Below are 23,214 nucleotides of genomic sequence, written 5' to 3'. Positions count from 1 at the left end.
CTCAAGCTAAAAACAAGGTGAATTATAACAGCCAGAGTTTGTTGAGATTTGAATTTTTCAGCATCATTCATGGGTAATTTTTTTACAGTGCCACTGGAGCTATGGGTTTTGGTATCATTCCGTAGATTTCTCTGCAGATCACTGCCTGGACCGAACAAACACTTCTCTCAGCCATGGTGAATCCTCATACAGACGAGGGTCCCCCAGATACTCTGCGGTCCGCTTGTAGAAGTAGTAGTACAACACAGAAGCTACCCAGATGGAAAACAAACAAGGTTACGAAGGTAGTATACTTACTATAAAACTTCTCCAAACACATTGATGATGCAATTTGAGCATTTTTTTATAATCATCAGAGGCATAATTCTATATTAAATCTTTGACTGGAATTGTTAATTTTACCAGACATCCAGAGACAAGGGTAGAGTCAAAAACAAGAATGCTTTAAAATAACCAGAACCATTCATGTTTACTTATATGTATGAGGTAAATGGTATTTTAAAAGGTGAATAAATGATTCTATTAATGTTTAAGGACAGTACCTTGTATTATATTAAAATTGTTCATACTTATTATTTCATATGAATTTTTGGAGCTCTGAAATAATAAACCAGCACAAAGTCCCCCATGCCGCTCTTAGTGCCATAAGTCTTTCTCTATAATTACAACTGGAAGACTTTTGGATGTCTCTACCAACTTTACAAAGACCAAAGATTTGTCACATTTTTCTTTGCTTACAATAGGGACTGAATACATAATAATTCTCTATGTCAGTATATTTCTGAAGGTGCAATTGGCATGAAATTCCCACAATTTGTCAGAAATAATAGCTCCAGTGCAAGAATGCAAAGAAATCAAGCTATAGATGTTCAGAAGTGCAATGCTATAAACTAATAAATTTGGTGTCTCTCACAGTAATTAAAAAATACATAGGAAAAAAAGATTGATCATGAAATTTATTTAATACTTCAGGCAAAAGCTTTTGTTTTTGCCTGAAAAAATACATATTGCTCAGATGTGATTCAAATCCATTCTTCCTAGCTTCAATTCTTTCCATTTGGAATTGAACAAGATTATATTATCTTGTACTAAGTGTACATGACTGTTTTATACTGTACTGTTTTGCCTTTTTAAGGCTTCTTTACTTATGTTCAATAATTTTCCTCTTTATAATACCACCTTATTACACTGTGGCTTGATTTCTTTGCATGTGAGTGTGAGTTGATACTACCATCTGGAGAGAATTTTATGTCATTGGCATCTTCAGAAATATATTTACAGTTGTGTTTTTTACCATAACACACCTTATCATAAGTCTAATTCTTATTTTGCAAGCTGTAATTAGTGTTTTTTTTCTTCCAGTTGGATATAATTTTGCGTAAGGATTTCAGAGTAAATGAAGCTGAATAAATAAATTATGAAATGACATACAGTACAGTACAGTTCAATTACACACCTTGTAATTGAACTCAATTACAAGGTGTGTCCAAACCTTTGGTCTGTACTGTATATTCAAGCTTTGCTCCCAAGGTCACAATTTTACACTTGCATTGGTCTGTCAAAGCAAGTACAAAAAACACTTTGAAGACACTGGATTGTAAAATCAAAACATTTGAAAATGTTCAAGCAGAACAAATACTTTTGCAAGGCACTATAATCTCAATTTGACATTAGTCTAATACGAACCAAGTGTTTGGATAACATTTCTAACATGTAGAAATTAAATGATCTTACCAGATCTTTGAAACACAAACAGCACCTGAAGACCGTCTGTCCAGATAAATTGGTTTGTGTTTAGCCAGCGCAGATTCTGAAATCAATGTGTAAGAAAACATCATTATTGCCATTCCTTTAGTTAACCTGCAATACATGTAAAGTCATGCTGCACTTGTATCAATCATAACAGATAAAAAAATTTTGATGAAAGATAAAATGATCAGTTGTCTTTTCTTTTCCCAAAATCAAAAATTTGGTCTTTGCTCTTTATGTGTTTTTGTTTGTTCTAAATAGTCTTTTATACAGGATTTCTTTAGATGTTTTTCTTAACAAAACAAAAAGAAAATATGTGTCAAACTTGTATTTATTTTTATGTTGTTGTACACATTTGTTCATGTTTTTACCATAAGCCAGGAATGGAGTATGATACTGAAGGTCAGGTAGAGAGCAGAGAGCATTATCAGGGCTCTAAATCGCTCCAGCAGTATGGCAACCAGGCCAACCTGGAACACGTAGGTGTTGAATAACATCAGCAGAATGATGATCAGGTTAAATAAGATGCAAATGTCCTGCATGCTGTGGAAAGGAAATATATTTATGTAACTGGCAGCCATAAAAATAACAAGAACAAAGATCTCATTCTGGTATCAATATAAGTGGGCTCTTTTACTCTTACAGCTACCCTGCTGAAACCTCAAAACATTTGACTCACATGAAAAGCACCAACTGGACTGCAGGTTCAGTCCTTAGCAGTTCACTGAAGGAGTTGACAAACAGGTCAAAAGAGAGCAGGCTGAGCTGAATCAACAACACAAGGGAGTAGTTGCTGGCATGGAGCATCTCCGACCCATAGGCTGGGTGCCCAGGTGGATTGTGGTTCCACTGTGGATCCAAGGCTGCAGCACTCCTTCAATCCCACCACAGAGAAACATCAACCTGGATGCGGCAGGTTTGACAGTTTGGATGCCTCAGTGAGGCATTCAAATGGTCCTGCTCTCCCAAATGCAGATCAAGTCCATTTGATATAACATTAGTGCTTCATTCCATGTTATTTGGTTGAATTCAGTTTACTTTGGAAAAACAGAAGCACTCTCAAACAGGAAGGAAAGTTTTGGTTTGGAGATGAGCTGCCAACCATTCAGAGATGTCAACATGTTACATTTGACTGCAACAAATCCCACAGATGCAGCTGTGCAGTTCAATCTGCCGACTTGCATATCAGAACTGGTGAGATGTCATTGTCTTGAGGGCAAAAGGGCAGATGTCCTGTGGAAGGAAACAACAGATTAATTCAGTTAAAGCAGTTACACCTTTAAGCTGCTGTAACTGACAAAAAACATTTAGAATATTTTATATTTTGCATGCTTTTAATGACTGAGGAAAGGAAGCTAGAGTTAAAAGGAATCTATACATGTAATAAACCTATGTTGTAATAAACACAACATATGTTTACAACATTAAATTAAATGAAACACAATTATTGACAGCACTTAGAGCATCCAAACCAAGAACTAGCTGGAAATTAATTCAGTTTTTAAATATAAAGTTAATTATCTCCATAGACCAATTTTCTGTTGAAATTAAAATGACTTTTTAATTGTCAAAAACAGCTTCATCCTCATTTATTCCAGGACAAAAAAACAAAACAAAAAAAACATAGGTTGTCTTTTGCAGATTAAAGAGAAATCAAATCCTGTCTTCACTAATATTTCTGTTTCTCAATGTTATTTTTGTGGTTCTTGCTTCCTCTCATGAAGCTATCAATGTGGAGCAGTCACAGTGACACCTGGTGGATCCTCTCATGGTCCCAGTATTTATAGCTCGGTACGAGCATGACAGGTGTGAGAAAGATTAGGGGTACTTCCAAACACTCGGCTATGGAGAGGAAGGCTACTTACTCTTGAAAGCTGGCCTACTCAGATTTTAGGCTAGTGGTATTAGTGGCTTCTTTGCACATGAAACAGGACACAAACCACATGCAGGCAAATAAAGGCATCTACATTTTTTGACGGATCATACAGCACATCAGAAACTTTTAAATAAGAATTGGATATGTTGTCTTACATCTCTTTTTGCATACACATTCTAATGAAAAATATTGTAGCTGCCCTTACGTGAATTGTTCACCTCAAAAGAATAGCAATGTAACCAAGCAAGCAACTATTGTTAGTATGCTCTCAGCCCGCAGATTTTAGTACTGTTTTACTACATCTCCCTATTTCAAATTTATTTGATAACTTCAAGGAACATGCAATATCCTACCATCTAAAAATTTACATACAAACTAATGTCAAAACAAAAAACAAACCTGTACCGGAGGGTTAATTTCAGTGGCTGAAGTTTTCTGTGTCTCTCTGAGGGACGCATGTGGCCATAAACAATAGTGTGCCGCAGACTGACAGCTTGTGTCCTTGCAGCAGCTTTTATCCTTTCACCTCTCTAATAAACACGCAAGAGATTTGTGTCATCATGCGCTTGAGGACAGTTTCTCAATGTTATTTTTGTGGTTCTTGCTTGTACCAGCAGATGATGTTAAATTTCTGTTTTTATGGTTTTGTCAATTCAAAAATTTTGGATTTGTTTTAGTTCCCAGTCAGCCATGAGGAAATGTGCGGCAAGCATGTAAAATCTCAAGCCTGATTAGATTTCCTACCTGCGCTGTTTGTGTTTAATTTCTTTTATAGCTTCAATGTTTCCATAAACTAGTGGATCTCTTCTTTATTTTTATGTATATGCATTATATTGACTTGTTTCGTAAACCGAACTCTCAACCTACACTATATGCAAGACACAGTCCATGTAAATAAAGGTGAGCCGTTTTCTAGGTCATTCTGTCACATTTCCCTTCAAGATTACGGTAAGGATTCCCGCAAACTGGACTCAAGCTTTAAAGCAACTGTTGTCATCTAGTGGTACGTCTGTACTATTACACACAAGAAACACAAACGGTTACATCCAAATAACTTTGCACTTTCCTTTTCCATTTGTTTTGCTCTTCAGTAACAGCATAAATGCATAATTCAGATACACTAGAACATGTGCCTTGTTAATTTGCCAGATTGGCTGTATCAATGCAATTTAGAGGTATGTCTGACCAGAAGTCTGATTGCCACAAAGTAACCACACATTCTGCAACCATCGAATAGCAATAGCCCGTGTGAAAAATGACTGCCTGGAGATGAATTGTTATTATTATTATTATTATTATTATTATTATTATTATTATTATTATTATTATTATTATTATTATTATTATTATTATTATTATTATTATTATTATTAAGAATTTATTTATTTATATTTATTTACTTATTTTTATTTAGCCGATTAGTCCGAATTCGGAGCTTAAAAGTCAGAATCCTCTGCCGTGTGGAAGACTTTTCTGCCACACCTATTCTTCGCCTCAGGACATGAAAACCAAGAAACAAGGTGGCATAGGGAGGAGTCTCTCCTAAAGCAGCTCCAGCCTCTTTTTCTGAGCCTAGCACAGATTTTTATTCCTCATACTCGCCTCTCAGCGCAGCTTCTTTCAGCTAAACGTGGAATGAATATAGGCGACGTTTAGTAATATATTAATCATATATTTCATCTCGTTGTAGTAATAGAAGACAGAAGAAATAGCAGGTGAGTGCAAACAGGAAGTAGTATGTTGTCAACGTTAGCCCAGACTGCGGGTTAGTTAGTAAACATTACAGACGGAACTGTTGTCGACCTTGGTTTAGTCATAGACATAATATGGGTTTAGCACAAAAATTAGGTTTTCATTAGTTTTTACGAGACTGTTTAAAGTGGGCGGCGTTGCTTAAAAACAAACCCTTTTTTTCCTGCGAGTTATATCAGCCCATTCAGCTTTAGCGTTAGCTTGCACAAAGCTTGGCGTTAACAGTACAGAAAACTGTTTTTGTTTTCTGGAATATAGTCATGTAACCAGCATTTTGGTGAAGACATTGGATATACTGGCATTAATCAAAAATTTTAAATATTTATTATAAGCCCCGACCCGCCAGAAACTTCAAGAAAGTTGTACTTTGTGTTCCATTCCAGTGGTTTTCCAGGTTTGTGCATGAGTCATTGGAGCCATATTTAAACTTACTGTTATTTGATCTGTGATTTCATTTATGCCTAATGTTTCCATTTATGTTTTATTTGCATTTTGGAAGAATACACCATGCTTGGTATATCAATGTTAAACTTATGACCTGGGTAGAAAATTTTCACTTTGAGTAGAAAAACCAACACACATCTACCCCGTTTTATTGATCCGACCGACACTCTCATATGTTAAAAATGAATAACATCAGCCAATATGTTATTGGCTGATGCTTCGGTTGCAATGCATGCGACTTATGCTACTAATATATCCGCCCTCAGTGCACCAATGTATGTTTTTAGAAGAAAAATTCGAAAAGAGGTGAGAAAAATATGGCAGTTTTTAGCAACTTATTGCTCGTTTTCCTGATGTTGCAAAACCTGGAGTGATGTCCCTTGCTAGTTTATAAAATATCCAAAAGTTACCAAACGAGCTCAAATTTGTACATCAAAATAGCTTGTTAGACTTTGCTACAGTAAAAGATGCATAAAAAAACTCGGAATAGATCTTTACAATAATTCTATATTTTTTTCTTTTTTCTTACTGAGATTTAACTTTCTTTAAAGTAGAACTGGCTTTCATAATGCAATGCCATGGATATGATATGCAAACAGATTTGTTTTTTCCTTTTTAAAATTGTGAGTGCTCTTTTTTACTCTCTAAACCTTTCTTTTTTTCTGTAAACATTTATTCAGTGATGATCTGGTGACGTTAAGGTGTAAGTAAATTGAGGGCATATCAGTGAAAGCAAAGTCTAATCATGCATAAAATTCATTCCACAATTCATAATTTTTTTTGTGTACCTACAGTATGCTTTATTAACAGAAAGAGGCTAATGTATCTAAAAAAACAACATAAAAAATGGTTTTGAGGCTAAATCAATGGCATACAAGTGCTACATTAGATTTTAAGTACTACTTTAAAATCCTGATTATTTTGTTAGATGTAATTTCCTTGCGTGACTTTTTTTATATATACTATATTTTATAATTTTTGATTTAATGTTATTCACTAAGTAATCGGGCAGTATCTCAACTGGAAATTATATGTGATGATATTCTAAATAATGACTTGATTTCTAATATATGTTCCCAGTCATACATTCAGTTTTGGTTTTCTTTCTTTTAAGATATAAATAAATAGTTCAAACTCATATTTTGATTTTATATGTAACTATAGAAAATCACAGTTGAAGCTGAAAACCAAAAAATAATTCCAGTATCAGATTATTATGGCATTAATTCCCTAAAAGTGACAGTGGAGGTGAAATAACTGGATTGAAAGGATTGCTAAATTTATCATGTTTCTTGTCTAATTTGTTTGACTAAGAAAAGGTTCTCTTGTGCAAGTGTACAATGGATGGTTAGTCTGGCATTGTTAAAGACACTGTACATCTTTAAATAAATCCTAAGAGCTAAAATTATGGTGCTGTTTCAGCTCTGTCAAACAGACAGGCGACACTGACTTTAACAGAGATATTTCTTGTCTAATGCTTATCTGAGTAATGAAGAAAATGCCTAATTAGATCCACAAACCATCCAGATTCATTTGAAAGAAAAGCTCACAGGCATTCAAACGGATATCTTTATTCAGCAGTTTTCGTGTTGTGCTCTGGAAAGAAAAGACAGCGTTGGCAGTTACGTCTTGTTTGAATTTAATTAACAGGAGCACACTAAAAGGCCCCACTGTAACAGATGGAGAGCAGCCACACTCCGTCACTCTGTCATATGCGTGGCCACATAGAAACAGACTGCTTTGTAAATGTGGGGGTGGGGAAAGGAGAAGAGAGTCAGGATGAGACAATGAAGTGGAGAAAGAGGCAGCACAAGTTTGGGCTTGACTGGGAAGTTATCCAAGAAAACTGTGGGTTTAAAAAAGCTAGGTGTAAAGAGCATAGTTACCAGAAAGCCAGCTTTAGACATTGCAAAGTGTATTATTCATTACACACTCCTCAAACCTTGTAGGGCAACTGTGATGAGACGGCTCTCAAGTTAGAATATTGTTCATGTGTCAGATTAATGTGTCAGATTGGTTATATTTCAAAACTTGTCATTCATTTATTTCTATAACCTCTTTATGACTGAAGGTAGTGCTGGACAAGAAAACAACCTCAATAATTTATTGAACAATAGAAAACATCAATAACGATGATTAAAATTAGGTTTTAAAATTTAGTAAGGCACATAATGCGTGTGGTCCAGCAAGCAACAGATGAGACCACCACTATTTTTACAAAATGGAGAAGAGATTAGAAGTTATAAAAGAGACTAAAGAGATAATTTATATTATTTTCTGAGCATGTTTGCCTTTTTAAACATCAAGTCACTAGTATAGAAAGTGCCATTGGTAATCCATAAAGTCCTGCAGTTCTTAGGAAATTTAGATTTGAACAGTTTTTTAAACACTTGAAATAGTATATAAGAGATTAAATTGTTAATTTCAGAACATAAAAGTTAGTGAAGCTGTTCAACATTAGAAGAAAACAATGTTTTGTTTTGTTTTGTTTTTTTTGTTAATTGTTAATTTTCCAACATCTGAGAAGTGGGTGATTGCTCATTAATTCCAGCCCGTTCCAACCTTTAACTCTTACTCACTTCTTAGTCATGGAGCTGTCTCCATTCAGATGTAATATCTCAACTCACTGACTCTGCCCACACTTCCAAAATAATTCTGACGTCTCCACAGTCGAATTTAACAGCAGAACAATTATTTTAGTAAAAGTTGTTCACAGTGACTTTGAAGTTAGTTTTACTTGGAATTGTGTACTAGCTCTGGAAATAACTGCAAATAACTCCAACCTATGGGTTAATTTAAAAAAAAGTCTTTTTATAAACATCATTGTCAAATATCAACCCCTTAGATTGGCACAGACTTGATAAGTTTGGGTGTTTTTTTTTGTTTTAATTGAATTTTTATTGTATATTAATAGTGGTATTTATATTGTATATTAAAAACAAATCACAAGGTGGCATCACAGTTTGATTATGGGTGTCTGTCTAATGTTTCTTTCCAGCATGGGGGCTTATGAGGAGAAGAAGGAAGCATGTGGAACTGTCTGCCTGAAATACCTCCTGTTTACTTTCAACTTTCTCTTTTGGGTAAGTTTCCATTGGGGCACGCTGTGTTGTCACAGATGATTTGATAGTAATGTTTCTGTAAATAGGAACTGTTGGTAAAAATACATTTAACTTAAACAATTATAGCTGAGCTGCTGCAGATTGCTGAATTTGGAGTGGAAAGATTGATCTGGATTGTAGAAAAAAATATTTTAGTGTCAGCAAGCAGATTTTCTTTTTTTAAAACTTTGCCATTAAAATAACTTTAGTTGTCTTCCCAAAAGGGAAAACAACATAGCAGAATTCACATTTGTTTACACAATGTGGTTTAAATATAGAGATGCAATCAACATAATGAACAGGTCTTCCTGATTGTAGCTCATTCTGAGTTTGAATTAACACTTTCCACTCTATGCATACATGATAATGAATCAATTCTCTCTATTGATAATAATGGTGTCAATTACTTGTAGTTACACAAGCAATGATGTCATAATATTTTTTCACTAAATCAAAACTGAACACTCATGTCTTCTTCATTTGCATTCATAAAACATATGATCTTAAAATTCAGATAGGTGTCTTTAGATCTTTTTACTTTTGTCAAGCACTGATTTGATTTTTGAGAATTAATGTTAAGTGTTTGTGAAATTACTACATTTGAATGTGCATTTACAGGGTTCTTTATATAATCCAGAAATGTAGGGAAATTATCTGTTATTGTTAAATATGTAGTAATTATGTCTGAAATATGGATTAAAAAATACATGTGATTCTGGACATTTAGTACTTGTAAAATGTAAAAGTATTTTTTAGTACATGACTCAAACAAGAAACTTGCTTTTAATTTGAAGAAAAACAGAAATAGTAAAAGATTCAAACTAAACCTAAAACTAAACATTATAGCTTTAGAGTTTCTATGAACATTACCCTAAAATTGACAGAAAAATGTGAAAAGTTATGTCTGAAACTATAAAGTATGCACATTGTGTGGCACATGTGTGCATGCAGACACTGAACAGAAAATGTTAACTTGCTTCATGCAGTTACTAGTCGTAAGTGACATTACTCATTGTGGGTGCCTGTGAGTCTAGCATTTTTGGTGAGTGGAGAAATTCTCTTATCCAACATGAAATTCAGATGTTCCTCTCACTGCCACTGGGTGTCACCGATGTGTGAGCTTCAAATATTTGTGCATATGTTCTAACTAATAATCCAATTGTTTGGTTTTTAACTCTGTTTAAAGAACAGGATAATCCTTTTCTACCTTGTTATTATTTTAAAACTTAAACCTGATTCTCTTTAATTCTAACTGATCAAGGCATATCTTATTCACATTTCTGTTACAATGTGAAGCATCTACTTGTGCATGCTTTACATTGCTCAGCTTTTTCAGTTCTTGCATATGATTTTTTCCCCCAGCCATTATGTAATTAGTGAATCAGTGTTAATTACGTTAGATTAATGTGACTCTTTATTCTCTCTTCATAATTGTGACAATTATTTGCTTTTAGGATCTTCCTATTTTAATTTGTATTTGATTTGTTTGTTTTGTTTCATGCTTAAAAACATGTGAGCCATATCATTGCTTTTAAAAGTTGTGAATACTTACAAGACCACAGTTAAAGTTAATCTTTTTTTGAGTTTCATTTTCTCCTTGCAAATGTTTTGTCCTTTGTTTCTGGGAAGGAAATGTATTTTATATAACTGAAAATGCCTTGTTGCCCTTTCAGATTTTTATCCAGCTCTGTTAAACCTTGCTTACTCTTTCAAATTCAGAGCATAATTTTTATGAAAATAACCACAGAAACATTTTTTTTACCTGAGCATCAGTGTGAAAGTTTTACTACTACCCTCAACTCAAAATTTAAAAGGCACTAAAAAAAAACTTACAAAATTATTCTGAAGTGACTCAGATGCAGCATGTGTTTTAATCCAATTCTGAAAAGTTGTTATTAACGAATAGAGAACTTAAAGATACCAAACAGTCCACTTACTTAATTTTAAGCACCTAACAGAATGAAGCACAGGTAAATGAGAAAACCTGGATTGCTTTGCACTTTCTGTTAACAAAACATGACTGCCGCACAAATCCATCAATTTGTTCCGTTCTGTTATTTCAGTAAAGAAAATAAAACTCAAGTTCTTTTCTATAGTTATTCTTTATACTAACACATCTTGTTCTAAGCCCTGTTTTTGTTCTTTAGATTCTCATTTAGACAATGTGGAAATTGAAGTAAACTTGTTCTCATTAGAGAAAAAGTTTCCTCTCAGTTATTGCAGTTTTTACTGCTTTCTGGACCACAGGATGAGTTGTTTTGCTTTTACGCTCTGTCCACTGAAAGAAACCTGAATCCATCCTGTGCCTTTTTCTTCCAGCTGGCAGGAGGAGTTGTGATGGCAGTGGGTGTTTGGACCTTGGTGGAAAAGAGCGACTACATAAGCCTCCTCCCCTCCAAGACCTACGCTGCCTCTGCCTACATACTGGTCCTGGCTGGAGCCATTGTCATGGTAACAGGCGTGCTGGGCTGCTGTGCCACTTTCAAGGAGCAGAGGAAGCTGCTGGGAGTGGTAAGAGATCACACCAAGGTAGAAAGATAATGGAAGCTGCACGCAACTTCAGTGCTGTGAAAATATCACAATGTGTGAAACAGAAGTTGCTTCTGGTGTTCAGCGTCAACAAAATGAAATCAGAAAATATAAGTGTTTTTTCTGCCACTAAGCACAACTGTGGAAGCTGAGTTTGTAATAATGTGGAGTGATTCTTTTTTTTTTCCAGTTTTTTTTATTGGCATGTGAAAAGATTTTCCCTTACTGTCAGAAAGCCAAAAAGTATTAAGCAAATATTAAAACAATAGTTCTATTTTTCCAGTACTTGCATGTTATGAGATCCCAGCTAATATATTTCTCTTCATACAAAACAGACATTTGGACTTGGAACACAGACACAGCACAGAGTCTTCCTATAAAGCCACCTCCCAACACTCCCAAAACAGTTTTCTCAAACAGACATTTAACTCTTGTGACTTTGTCCTGAGGGTGCAATGGGGGGATAATGTGGTTAGAACCATTGCCTTGCAACAAGAATGTTCCATGCTGGTTCTGCATAGAATTTGCATTTTGATAGAGAGCTCATCCATGTACGTTTTCCTTCCCACAATCAAAACACGACTGTTAGTTTAATTAGGTTCTCTGTATTCCCCTTAGGTATGAGTAGGTGTGTGCATTGTTGTTTGTACTTCATCTCTCTCCACTGCACTGGAGCATCGTCTTTGTTTTCCCCTCAACCTCTCCTGTCTATTCTGTACTAGAGGATGTGGGTGCTGAGGTTCTGGGCCTTGGAACATAACAGTGCAGCTTCCACCTTCTGACAATTGCCACAAAACCCTGCTTAGCTGGAATTGTAAGCAAAAAAAAAATGTTGTAGAAAAGATTTAAATAAAGCTAATATTGGAGCGTCTCTGCTTTTTAAAAGTAGGCTGTTTCAGAGCTCTGGGCCCACAACAGAAAAGACTTAGTCACCTTTGGTTTTTAGTCTGGATCTGAGGGTATCTGAGAGTAATTGACCAATGGATCTTCTTGAGAGGGAAAAAGAACAGATAAGCAATGTGGTGCCAAGCTGTTAAAACTTGCAGGTCAACAATAAAATATCCAACTGAATTCTGTAAAAAATAGGAAGCTAGTGCAATGATAATGTAAATGTACCTTTTGCTTTCAGACAGAAGGCAAGCTGCTGCATTGTGTACCAACTGCAGATGCATTATCAATGTCTGATAAACACAAACATCTTGCTTGCAGTGATTCAAGCAAGATGTAAGAAATTCATATGTAACCTCTTCAAAAGGGGTCTAGCCCTTAATTTAATTTTGTTTAAACAAACAAAATTATTTATTCATTATGATAAATCATAGTTTTAACTAGGTGTGAGCTATTAGTCAATTTATAGTTACATTTTAATTTTCTTTCCTCATTTGTTCCTGCTAACGTCTGGAATTGTAATAAATTACTTAAAACGTGATATACTGGTCTTAATTTCAATCTATGCATAGCAACCTAAAAAAGTCCACATTAATTTAATCAATTAGATTTTTAACTCAGGAATTTATTTGGATGTGACCTCTTCTTTTCTAGTGTGATTTCAATGCATGATACATTCTGAAGAGTTGAGATTACAGCAATGAATCAGCATGAACGAATGTACTTGTCGGCAAGGAGAGATGCTATCTGGTTTGTTAATAGAGGTTGAACATAAAGACAGGAAGGAGGGGGAGAGTGGAAAGGTAATTGTTTTTTTGTGTGGGTATGTGGGGTTTCTCACCTGTTTCTTGCTGAGAGCACACATGCACTGATTGGCACCTCTGTTGTGTAACCTGAAGGTCACAAGAGCTGATGTCTTCAAAACGATTCCCTCCACAGCTTCACTGCAGTATTATGCTGCTTTAAGGCCTGAATAGACCAGCTGCTGTTTCCTTTATTAAAGGACTTTTAGGGAGGATATGGTTGATGTTTACGCTACATAGAGGTCAGGAGAACAAAGATCTAAAGAGCAAACTGCAAGGTCCAGGCTAGGGAGGTTTGGTGAGTTTCTCCAAACACTCACCTTCATTGTATTTATATTTGAAAGAAACAAAACAGGGAGAATAACGACACACAGTATTCGGTGTGTCTTTATTTCAGTTCTTCAGTTTAAGAATTTAAATTGAGTTTTAATTATTAGTAGCTAGATTCAGCAGTGGAAGAGCAAATTCCTTCAGTTTCTATTATTTTTTTATTCTTGCTTACACTAAATGAGATTTTTGTAGAACAGAGGATGTCAGCATTGATTGTGCTAGCTTTTCACTTTTTTCTTTTTTTAAGAATTTGTTTAAGCTCAGCTTGTCAAATTGCGTGGACTGTGAGAGAGTAGTACTTTAGCAGAGAACAAGAAAGCTAAGTTGAGTTTAGAGAGATTGATCTGGCCCATCATTTTAAGTTCTTAAATTTTCCATCCTTAAATTTGGAAATTCCAGAGTTTATAATCTGTATTCAAGAAATACAAAGAAACTCAGTAATGATAACATTTCTTATGTATGCTAATAAAAGATTCAATGTCTACACACCATGATCATATTGTCTTTGTTTTAAAGTATTTATTTAAGAAAGCTGTTTTCACAACCACTCCCCTTCCTAACACTGACTTCTCCTTCAAACATAATTAATTATTAACATTTTGAGTTTAGATGACTTATCATAATTTTCAGCATGTCTTTACAGTTCTTGAATAGAAATTAGACTTAGCTCAAAATTTATTGGCAAGTGAATGCTTTCAAAAAAATTCAGTATATCTCATGTTGTTGTTTTGTTTTTTTTCTATTCTTTCTTATGTACTTTTATTCTAACTTTTTAAATATTTTGTCAAAAAATGTTTCCTTTGAATAAGACATAAATTTAACATAATAGCAATAAGACATATATTAGCTTATCAAGAAATATTTTAAACATCTAGCGAGATTGGTAACTTAGTTCTCTACCAAATCTAACAAGCAAAAAATGTATATTCTGTTTTACAATCTTTTTCTCAACATCTATGTCTTCTTTTTTCTTTACCACCTTTCCTTATCTAAATGGATTTGTTGTCTCCCTTTGCTTTTTATTGAATGTTTTTATCTTGAGGAGCAGGCTGGGTGCAGAAGCAGAGGTTAAAGAGATTGCTGCTTTGGACTTAATTTTGGTCAGAGCTGCTGTTCAGAAACCTGATGAGCCTTTTGAGACTAATATGCTTACTGCTCATGAACCACAAATGAAAGCCTTTATTGAGTCAGCCAGGGTCTTTGAAGAATCGCCTAACCTTAGATGCATCATTCCCAGATCAAGTCTTGGGATGATGTGTTATAATAAATGCACAAGATTAAATACATCAGGTCTAAGAAACCTTAACAGGATAGCAGATATTGTGTGGGCTGAAGCAGAGTCTTAGTTTGAAATCTGTGAACACATTCTGCTTGTGCCTGTGCTCCTTGATGCATACTGAAGAGTAGAGATGAAAGTCATGAATCACAGAGAAGGAATGAAGTTGTCAGGTGGGAGATGGCCAGAGATGGAGTTCATCAAGGAGTTGTTTTGTATGTTTGTGTGACTTTAGTCAGGTCCAAAAAGAGGCAAATTTGTGAAATAAAGTGTTCTCTTTCAATCTTAAAAACATTAACATTTTGAAGTTGTTAGTGTTTCTTCATACAAAATGTTTTATTAATGAAATTCAGATTCCAAAAAACCACAGCTGTCATTCACTATTTGTATCCTCCGGGAAATCTGAGTGATCATAATGGATGAATAATTTATAATATCTTCTTAATCTTGAAATATTTTCAGACTTTAGACATTTTAGACCCCACAATAAAGTCTCATCCATAATTATATTTGTAAAATGTAATTATTGACTTACTTGTACCTGGTATAAATGTGTAGTACCAAAAATTTCATGTCTGCTCTTATTTATGCCTCTGTAATCTTCAAACGTTTAGCCAAAATACTTTTTTGATGTGCCACAAAAGGTAGGAAGTTTCATGTAAATTAATAAAAATTTGATCAAAAAGTTAATTGAAATTCACAAAAAAATACCAATTGAGAGACCAAGAAAAGGGATTTTTTTAAATGCACAAATGTTGTGTTATATCTTATTATGGCGTATATATAACTTGACACAGAACCAGCAGACAGCCATTGACAGCCTGTGCATGTAGTGTAAGCTACAAAAGGTCATTACTAAATATGGTACCTGTTCAGGGAGTTTTATTCAAGCATATTAATGGAGCATTGAGTGGAAGGAAAAATTGTGGTAGATAAAGTTGCACAACAATCAGGGTAACCACAGCCTCTTTTCTGTCAGCTCAGCCTAAATAGTCAAATTCAACATTGATATATTTGCTGTCTACAAAGAGAATATGTTTTTCAGACATATAGCTGTTCCACGATGCAGTGCTGTGAGAATCAAAGCTTCAAAAGGATTTTTGCCATGAGTTCACTGTGCCCTGATGTATACAGGGAGAAGAATGGTGGCTCAGATGTAAAGTGACAGTCTGTGAGAGAAAATGGGCCTGACATCATGAGAGGCCCTTTTAAGTCTTTGCACTCAGTCATTCAGTCTCTACAGGCGTCTACAGGTTGAATATCACACCCTGCACATCTACTGCAGTCTGTGGAAAACAGAGTACTTTTTTTTAGGAAAATATAGACATGTTACCTTACTTTGTTGTGTACTTACACTTTAATTATAATACTAAAAAAGTCCATCTTACTACTTAAAATCAAAAACTATATGAGAAAACTCCTAGTGTTAAAATAGCCAGACACAAAATATGTATTTGTAAATGTATAGATAAATAAAAAATTAAAGGAATAAAAAGCTTTTCTTCAAATTTAAAATGTTACAATTCTTTGTTATTTTTACATTCTATGATATATTATTACGATATCCTAACTCTTGGTGAAATGTTAGAGTAACTTCACACTAACACTCAAAAATCCTGTGTTAAAGGCCTTGTTTTTTTTTGTAATGTCCCTATCAAGCGTTTTCAAAAGTATTACATTGAACGTTTGTATTTCGTTGAACTTCTAAACGTTTCCCTTCTTCAGCATTCATAGAACTGTTCAAAGATTTAATCTGGCTGAGCCATCAAAGTTGGAGACTAAGTCCACCACAAAACTGAATTTCTCTCTGTGATCGAGGCGGACAAAGGAAAATTCAAGCCAGGCTCTTGGTCAGATAATATCGCTTCTTGTCTCCTATTCTGAAGAGGGACTGGCTGCTTTTTCTTTTGGCAAGAAATGACAAAGCCTCACTCTCCCTCCTTTTTCCATAGTTCACGAATCAGATGTTGATGATAAACTCTGAACAACAAACCTCTCTGAATAAGCAGAAATTATAACTGTGACAAGTTGAAGGTTTGAAGCTCTATTATCTATTACTTTGAGTCGAACTGCTGAAAATTCAAATTGTCTGAAAGGAAGGGTGTTGTTTTTATAATTAGATTTTTATTGCAAGTCATCTGACTTTATTAGTAGCACAGTAGTACATGTAATATGTACAATCATATTTTCATGTTTTTTTGTTTGTTTTTTTTTTACTTGTATGCCCACTGAATTTGCATCATAGCTTCATTTTAACACCCCACAATTTTGCCCCGCATCACTTTCTGTGCAACATTCCCAAGCAAATCCCTTCCCTCTAGAAGTGCATACACAAATGGCAACAAATTAGATTAAATTGATTAATATATGCCCACTTTACTTTTGGATTACCTCATATTAACACTGATATGTGTGCAGTAACTGTATTACTTTTGTATGCAGTCCTAAATGCAGCGTAATGCCATATTGCGGTTCTTTACGGCTTTCCTTAGCAGCTGAGTTTAGGAGGTATAGCGAGAGACACTTGAGTCCACGCTTCTCTTGTGTGCAATGTGGGTTTCAAGGAGGTGAAACCCACATTGCACACAATAGACTGTACAGTATATTCTTTGATAGGTTAAGTTTTCAGTCTGACAGTTCACACACAGTTCACCAAGCACTGGCTAGAGTTCAGGGAACTGTTTGAAAAACACTTTGTATTCTCCAATAGTCATGAGTCAGTTATGCAAAGATTTTACAATGTTACAATTAAAAAACTAAAACTGCAATAGCCTTTTATAAAACTGCTCATTGGGTTTCAAGTAATTTTATTTTGTTGAATCCCTCCATTGTGGTCTGCTTGATGAAGATTGGAGCAGAGACTTTGGCTGAATCCTCTGTTGCTGTCAAAATTGTCTTAATTGCTAACGTTACAGAATCAGCAAAGTTTGGGAAACCTTTCTCTGTTTCCTTGTGTTGTTTCTGCCAGGATATATCGGCATAAAGTGTGCCTATTTCATTTTTCCCATGTTTATTCAGGCATTTTCATCTACACAACCTGAAATAACAAATCTGGGAATCCTATCCTCTGTTTGGAATACAAAATAAAGGCTATTGTAAATGTTTTCAGTATATCTGCTAGTAATACTAAACAGTATTGGGCTGCTTTGTTGGTTGTTAAAATCTCGCATCGTTGGCCAATGTCTAACAGTAGTATTTCTAACTAGACGAAAAGAATGCCACCAAACTTCTTTGTTACCACAGTTTTGCTACTTTTGTAACAGTGCTGCAGCTGAAGTAAAGATAACACAATGGTTTTGTAATGGAAAAACTATTTGAGATAAATCAAGGGAAGCAGGATTAGACACAGCCACTGAGCTGTCACATGTAATTTATTAGTAAGTTGTCTCTTCATCTCATTACTGTCCAATAACTGTGTGTTCCTTCTCCTCTGTTCTTTCTGTACTCAGTACTTTGTGCTGCTTCTATGTATTTTCCTGTTGGAGATCCTGGCTGGTGTCCTGGCCTACATCTATTATCAGCAGGTAAGCCATATTTATCAAATGAATAGAAAATCAGCTACTTGCATTCTGAAAATTGGTGTGCAAAAAGATGGATTTTCAGATGAATATCTCAATACCGTACAATTTTTAAAATTTTTAATCAAACCTTATTAAATCTACATTGTAGCTGTTAGCAGATGTGACTTTACTAAACAAAAAGTGATCATCTGGCATCAGATGAGTTTAAGGTGTGTAGCAGTACAAAGCGTGCTACTATAAAATCAATAGAGCATGCTGGCAGTGTTTTGTGGCTCCTAATCCAAGCACGCAGTCAAAAGCCTTGTAACAGAACATAGACAACTGTTTCTTTTCCCACATGGCCTGCTCTGCTGTAATCCTAAGCGCAACAAAACCAGCATGATAAATGAGATTGCTGGAAGGAAACATGGGACAGCCCATTAAAAATATGAATATCTGACTGTCCATATTACTTGTGGTACATTTAGTCCAAACAGAATGAAAAACGCCTCCAGTAGTACACACATCAAGGCTGAATGCTTTGCCAGCACTTTATGAGACCACTTGTTTGAACTTTTCTTACTTATACTAGCAAAAGGTTTACGCTTTGTTTTCACACCTGAATGTATACATTTTTGGTTTATCTCATTTTAGCTCATTTAAAATCCAAGCTGAACCTCACAGCCATCTCAGTGTATTATCTTCTCTTCACTGTTAACATTAGCAAATAAGATGTGTTTTATCCTGTCTTAGCAATGTTGACTTGACATTACTCTTTCTGTAGAGTTAAAGTTGGATTACTTGTAGCTCAGCAAGTGGAGAGTCTGCAATCAGTGTAGCCACCACAGCTTACTGCTGTTGATGCGAGAAGCAGCAATATTGAAACACAAAGTTGGACTTACAAATTTTAACTGGTCATAGTCAGAATTACTCCCACTTTCCGAGTGGGCAGTCCAACGCGAGGTGCATTCCTATTATTTTTCTAACTACCACGTTTTAGTTTCCAAGCTCTAACTACAAATGAAACGCACCGTTAGAGAAGCAAAGTGTTAAGACATCTGCTTTTATGGAGGAACTCGTCTGTGTTTGATTAGCTACATCTGTCTTGTTTTTTCCCTCTTACAGTTTCAGAATGAGGGAAACTCCTTATTTATTTTCTAGATATTCCATAGAAAACATTTAAACTTAAAAAAAAATCTGGGTAGCTGCAGCTGTTTGGTAGCATTAACAATGCTGTGATTGCTGTGCCATACTGTCTCTGGATGTTTCCACTTCTCTCTGCTTCCCCAAACTGTCAACAGGTATTATGGAAATCTTAACACCCTCATTTCACTTTCCTATCTTCCCTTCCATCCTTTCCTTTTTTTTGTCATCAGCTCTGTGTCTATTGTCTCTCTGTCTCCATCTTCCATTCATCTTTTCTTCATTCATTCCCTTGATATCCCCTTCATGCTTTGATTTCCAGTGGTTCCCCAGCTGGCTTGTTGCCATAGAAACTGAGCCCCACAGACCTCCTGCTCCTCCAGTGAGCATTTTTCTGCCACTGCTTAAAGAATAGAGAGAAATACAGACTTTATTTTCCTTTATACTGGCTTTACTTACTGACTGCAGAACTGCCATCTGTGGCATGTATTTATACAATAGAGGTTTTATCCCCAGTATTACTTGTGTGCTATATTTAGTAAACTTGGCGTTTGCAGCTAATTCATCACTTATGTTCATGCTTTGTGCTCACACTCCTATTGTGATTGTACTGGGTAGCTGCAGCATTTATATGTAGCTGTCTGTTTGGATTAACAGCTGAATGATGAACTAAAGCAGAACCTGAAGGCCACTATGACCAACAAGTACAGACAGAGCGATGAAAACGAACACATCACCAAGGCTGTTGACAAGCTGCAGCAAGAGGTAAGTAGATGGATGCTTCTTCTTACTTCTACAAATATTACAGCATAAAAGTTGCCATACTTTTTTGGCAAAACCTGAAAATCTATAAAACTCTATGAATATGATAGTTTTTGGTTTGTCTGTGTACCACTAAAATGTGCACAGTTTTCGATTGGACTGAATTTTGCTTACCTATCATTCCATCATGCTATAGATTTTTATGACTGGTTGAGTCAAAACAAATCTGATTCTTCTCTTTATGTCTTCAACTAACCCTGAAGGACTTTTCCACTCTTTATGGAGGCATTCTACCCTTAGCCATGCTATTTGTCAGCAGGAATTAATACATCTCTGATGTAGATGGAATTGATTAGTTCATATTACATTGTGTGTTTTTCAGACCTTTTGTGGTCTTTTATATCCTTAGGGGTGGAAAAGTTAACAACTGGACTTTTGTCCTTGTATATGTTGATGTTTTATGTTTCGCCTCTGATGTTCTGGATTATTAAAACTATAAACCAAAAATTTTGTGTTTTGTTTTTTTTCTTTCAATTGACACCCAGGTATAGCTAAAGTTCCTTACAAAATAGTGCTTTTGCAAGACAAAATATGCTTGTTTTTTATGATTTGTGAGAAAGTCTGAAAAGTGTGGCATACATTCATACTCTGCTTGCTCTAACCAATACTTCTTGCAATTATTTTCAGTTGTATTTACAGCTGCAAGTCTTTTGCCCAAAGGGTCTAAAAGGTTTTCACATCTAGAGACAGAATTTTTTTCTGTTCTTCACGAAATTTGCTCAGATTAGATGGAAAAGTTGTTACGGGTCCATTCTTTCAGATTAACGGGTCCGTTAATCTGAAGTTATCCTGTGCCAATGACATAGTTTGCTGGATGATAAATTGTCCCAAATAATATCTTTGTTAATGAGACTATTTTCAAGTAATCTATTGATAATGACATTTATCAAGTTTGTCTTCTCAAAGGCAAATTTAAAATACATTTTAATTTTGTTAACAATTAACAAATTAACAACAATAACAATTTATCCAAAATAAAAATGCAACAACCAAAAAAAATGTATAACAGAATGTTTTGGTTTGATTAAATCTCCTAATTCAAGATGCATACCTTCCTTCTTCTCCATCAGTTCAAGTGCTGTGGGAGCAACAACTCAACCGACTGGGTGGAGAGCAAGTGGATCCGCAGCGCAGATTCAAAGGGCAGGAAGGTCCCTGACAGCTGCTGTAAGACTGAAATTGAATTATGCGGTCAAAGGGATCACCCCTCCAACATCTACAAGGTGGAGGTGAGAACATGTTGCATGCTGAGGGCGATTCAGCTGTATTTCTGTCCTGAAATTTCAGCATAGATAGTATGTGCTGCAGAACTGTACTGCATATATAGCATTTGTTTGAAGTGAGACTACAACAATACTCCCACATGTACTGATGTAACCTGAAGCCACTGTTTGTTTTTTCATTTAGGGCGGTTGCATCAGCAAACTGGAGAAATTCATCCTGGAACATCTGAAGATTATTGGAGCTGTCGGCATTGGGATTGCTTGTGTACAGGTGAGTGTGTATATACGGTATTTCTTCAACTTAAGGAGGTATTCAGTAAACATAATAACCTATGTCACCTTCCTTCCTTCTGGTCTGCAGATTATTGGAATGGTGTTTACATGCTGCCTATACCGAAGTTTGAAGGCAGAGCCATACTAAAAACAGCGTGGATGAAGGAGGCAGCCTTATTAGCCATGTACTATACTCAAATAGCTCGTAGGTTCTTTCTTTATTTTTTACACTGGAGAATTTTAAAAATGCAAGGGATCTAATTGCACATCAGAGAATCATTTTAGGAAACAAAGGGTGGAAAAACACTACAAACCTTTTTTATGCAATTAGTGCACTCAGATTGCAATTTCAGTCTTGACTTCAAAATCACAGCATGGGGAGGAAGAGCCTCTGAAAGGAGCCAATGGGAATTTTAACACGGATTGTTTAAATTAGTTAGGAATAGCCTCCTAGAGACTTGGGCAATGTTGTTTTCTGCCACACTGATTCCCATAAAGTACTTTTAATACACATGGGGTGGCTAGTATGCAGGAGAGTGGCGTAAAGATCAGTAGAGTAAAACTGGTACTTTGTATGAAGTGTTAATCCTGAATCTCAACAGCTTCTTTATACCAGCATCATGGGCTATAATAAGCTCAAATCTTTAAATCTGACAACATTTTGTGTCAGTAGTAATGCAAAAGTTATGCATTTCAGATTAGAGTGGCCTTTTAAATATTTAACATTATTGCAAATCATTTCAGGATTTTACGTTTTGGTTTTACTCCCTGAAGTGTCTTTATAATAAAAATATGTTTTTAAATCAACTTTATTGCATGTTATTAGAGCGCTGCTGGATTAGTTGGTGACCCTCACAGCTCATGTGCTGTTGGACTGTTCGAATGTTTAAAAGCTAAGTTAAAATAAACGATGTTGTGATGCATGCAAGAATAATATTGTTTGTAATAAAGGACCTAATGTTTTTGATTTTTGCCTCTTTTTATATAACTATGCCAAAGTTATAAACAACAAGATTAAGCCAACTGTATCATATCAGTGGTACTGAGGTTTCCTATTTGATTGTACTTCTGAAATTAATGATGTGCTTACTTTTTTTTTTTACAGCTTGACTAGAATTTTATATTTAACACACCTGTAGGAAATTATTTCCACACATTTGGTAGTGATCATTTAATGTGTGCCTTAAGCGTAGCACTGAACTAACCTACTGTGTTTCTGTTTCATTGTATGTTGTTCTTTGAATAAACACTGTTCCATGCTATTATTTATTTTTCTATGTGTTATTTCCCAATCAAATCGGTGCTGCAATAAACTTAAGAGTAGCACCACCACTGGGCAACAATCTTTAAGAAACATGCAGATGTATAATGGAAATCAAGTGAAAAATCTCGACCTAAAGTGTCTACAAATGGAAATATTTATATCCTCTGCCATCTATTAAAGGTGAGGTATGTAATTTTTATAATTTTTTAAATTTTTTTAATGTTTAACAATATGATATGAG

General features: G+C 35.2%; 2 protein-coding genes across 4 annotated transcripts; one reads left to right on the top strand and one right to left on the bottom strand.

Annotated features, from left to right (window-relative positions):
* Positions 1-65: 65 nt before the first annotated feature.
* LOC122845954 (transmembrane protein 138-like) lies at positions 66-4,137 on the bottom strand. 2 transcript variants are annotated; one of them, XM_044142549.1, is made up of 5 exons: positions 4,025-4,137; positions 2,429-2,982; positions 2,121-2,292; positions 1,735-1,810; positions 66-251 (listed from the first exon to the last, which is right to left on the bottom strand). In XM_044142549.1, the coding sequence occupies exons 2-5, from the start codon at positions 2,554-2,556 to the stop codon at positions 139-141; spliced, it is 489 nt and encodes a 162-aa protein (XP_043998484.1). In that variant the 5' UTR covers positions 2,557-2,982; positions 4,025-4,137; the 3' UTR covers positions 66-138. The 2 variants fall into 2 exon arrangements, with proteins under 2 accessions (XP_043998484.1, XP_043998493.1); XM_044142558.1 differs by having other exon boundaries at positions 4,031-4,102.
* Positions 4,138-5,123: 986 nt separating this feature from the next.
* On the top strand, positions 5,124-22,974 carry cd151l (CD151 antigen, like). Of its 2 annotated transcripts, none has more exons than XM_044142501.1 (8): positions 5,124-5,340; positions 8,820-8,904; positions 11,242-11,433; positions 18,198-18,272; positions 20,049-20,156; positions 21,284-21,442; positions 21,621-21,707; positions 21,798-22,974. In XM_044142501.1, the coding sequence occupies exons 2-8, from the start codon at positions 8,821-8,823 to the stop codon at positions 21,855-21,857; spliced, it is 765 nt and encodes a 254-aa protein (XP_043998436.1). In that variant the 5' UTR covers positions 5,124-5,340; position 8,820; the 3' UTR covers positions 21,858-22,974. The 2 variants fall into 2 exon arrangements, with proteins under 2 accessions (XP_043998436.1, XP_043998447.1); XM_044142512.1 differs by lacking the exon at positions 5,124-5,340 and adding an exon at positions 5,753-5,771.
* The last annotated feature ends 240 nt before the right edge of the window (positions 22,975-23,214 follow it).

The sequence above is a fragment of the Gambusia affinis genome, linkage group LG02, assembly GCF_019740435.1.
Source record: "Gambusia affinis linkage group LG02, SWU_Gaff_1.0, whole genome shotgun sequence".
Taxonomy (NCBI): domain Eukaryota; kingdom Metazoa; phylum Chordata; class Actinopteri; order Cyprinodontiformes; family Poeciliidae; genus Gambusia; species Gambusia affinis.
Note: the sequence above shows the minus strand (reverse complement) of the source record. Positions and strands in the feature narration are given on the sequence as shown.